General features: G+C 34.5%; 1 protein-coding gene across 1 annotated transcript; it reads left to right on the top strand.

Moving 5' to 3' along the window:
• The first annotated feature begins 1,206 nt into the window (after positions 1-1,206).
• LOC149171049 (uncharacterized) lies at positions 1,207-2,228 on the top strand. The gene has a single exon (XM_089427419.1). The coding sequence runs from the start codon at positions 1,315-1,317 to the stop codon at positions 1,912-1,914; it is 600 nt and encodes a 199-aa protein (XP_089283545.1). The 5' UTR covers positions 1,207-1,314; the 3' UTR covers positions 1,915-2,228.
• The last annotated feature ends 223 nt before the right edge of the window (positions 2,229-2,451 follow it).

Here is a 2,451-nt window from a genome sequence, read left to right as displayed (position 1 = left end):
CTAACCTTACAACTAGTTAAGCTCAAGGTTTATAACACATTTTCTCACTTATATAAATATATGATTAACAAAGAGTCATTTTTAGTTTGATTATTTATTTTGGAAATATTTTGAAATTTGCAATCAAATTAAAATTAATTTTAATAGAGTTAAGATATTCTTAAAATATTGATATATAAAAATAAATTCAATGTCACTCAAATTACATAAACAAAGAAATCACCATTTAAACAATTAAAAAATAATACCTTAAAAAATAAATATTTGTTTTAATATTAAAATAATATTGACTTAGCTTAATTTTTATATAAGTAAATATAATTTTTTTAAATTAATTAAATTAATATAATCATTCCTTTCATAGATCCACGTATCTATATGATGTAAGATGTAATTTTGTTATTTGATCATTTACATAATAATTTTATTATTTTATTAAATAAGTATGAAAAAATAAACATAAATTAAAAATACAAATACTTGTACTTGAAATTTAGACTAAGAAAATATACCAAATATTTTTCATTTATCATAAAATTTGGATGAGAAAGAAAGATTAAAAACCAACCTTCACAGGAAAAATACCTATCAACATAACAACGATATTTCAATAATATTTCTTATACGCACATGAATTTTAAATATCACATCTTATAATAAAAATGACACGAATTCGGATATCGGTAATTACAGAAAAAGTCAGAAATCGCTACAAAAGTATTGCAAAGCATTCACATTGTATTTTTACTTTTCTAACTGCCTTCCGCACCGTGATTTGGACCACGCGTTGGTTTGCCGTTTCCGCGAAGTACATACAAACGGTGCCAAAGTTGTGGGTAATTTTGTGCACGTTCATGCGAAAGACAAACGCACCGCGTCTTGCAACGTATCGAGGAGGTTTAGATATGCATGACTGAAAAGAGTGGTCAGTTTGAATGAAAATGAACTTGGGTAGCCGTCGTGATGTTGGCCACGCGTTTGTTCGACGCGGCTCCTTCGAATGCCGTTTTACGTCACCTTCAGTTATTGGGCACTGCATTGGTTTTACGCGGCTTTTACGGATGCCATTTCAAGAAAGTCTGAAAAAGGAAAATGCTTCTAAACGCATAACGTTGGGTTAGGTTGGATTTATTGGGGAAGCTTCCACCTCAGCCGGGATCTCTTCTGATTTTCTCTCTCCCAACTACCTATATATAGTAGACCAGTTTTAGGCTGACAACTTGGTTCTTTCATTAAATCTAGAAGGAAAAGTCGGATGATATAAACAAGGCTCTGAAGTGTTGTATCTATTGTTTTTTAATCACAGCGGTAAGGATGGCAGTCTCCAAGCGAGGGAGAGATGAGTATTGGAATGGCTGGTTGGCTTTGCCAGACGCGAAGCGAATTAATGGCGGATTAACCTTTGCGAATGGCAATGATGTCACAGAAGAGAGCGACGTAGGGATCAAGGCGGTTATAAATTCTCTGGATAACGAAATTGGGTTGAAGACCCAATCAGATCATAATATCGACTCCACCGATGGAGAGGAGGGCAGTGCTGACCAGATGGGTTCAGAAAAGCATGGCGAATTAACTGCAGACCGGAACTCACAAGTGACCTCGGTCACTTCTGATATAGGAGACTTCACATGTTACGAAAATGCTCTCGTAGAGCTTGATTTGTTCGTAGATCAGTTTAGTCCGGATGAACTTGGAATCATCATGAGCTATACCGATGGAGATTCAATTCCGGAAATTATGTATTTGGATGCTGTGCATAGCTATGATGAGACCAGTGAAGTTTTCTATGGGTCCCTGTGGGAGGATGATATTTGGCAGTTGAATGAACATCCAGTCATTCAAAATGATTTTGCATTGCCACAGCCAGAAGAAATTGGAATTAATGGAATCGAGGTTCATGACGTTTGGGACTAGACCATTCGACGTGTCAACGCCAATTAGAAACGATTGTATTTGGGAAAAATCTTTGCCTCTCTTTGCAAGTTAAAAACATTATCAATCCAAGCTATTTCCATTGATCTGTCTTAGATTTGAAGCCGTTGTCACTCAAAATTGTATCTGAAAAGACGAAGGCGGACGTGAAGCCTTCGTTTTCATTCTGCTGAACATATGGTTTCGCGTTGTTTAATAATATCTAAAATTTCACAAAACAAGTTTATCCAAATGTTCGATAAAATATTTAACTGCAATGTAATGACCTTTTTTTTACTATCAGTAACCTAACGGAATAGGATTGTCTCATTTTTCTCCCAAAAAAAAGCACCAACGCCTCCAATCCTCAGATCTGTTTTAGAATATTGAGTTTTCTTAGGTGGTTAATTACACACTGCAATTATCATTAAATAAGATCTGTTTTAGAATATTGGGTTTTCTTAGGTGGTTAATTACACTCTGCAATTATCATTAAATAAGCTTATAAAGACCGAAGTCAATATCTCAAACCGTCCAATG

The sequence above is a fragment of the Pinus tabuliformis genome, chromosome 4_2 (assembly GCF_031772625.1).
Source record: "Pinus tabuliformis cultivar Carrire ecotype Pingquan chromosome 4_2, CPIR1, whole genome shotgun sequence".
NCBI classification, from domain to species: Eukaryota; Viridiplantae; Streptophyta; class Pinopsida; order Pinales; family Pinaceae; genus Pinus; species Pinus tabuliformis.
This window is presented reverse-complemented; position numbering and strand designations above follow the sequence as displayed.

Excerpts from the sequence above, each read along its gene's own strand:
- LOC149171049 (XM_089427419.1), top strand. The coding sequence starts at position 1,315 with ATGGCAGTCTCCAAGCGAGGGAGAGATGAGTATTGGAATGGCTGGTTG.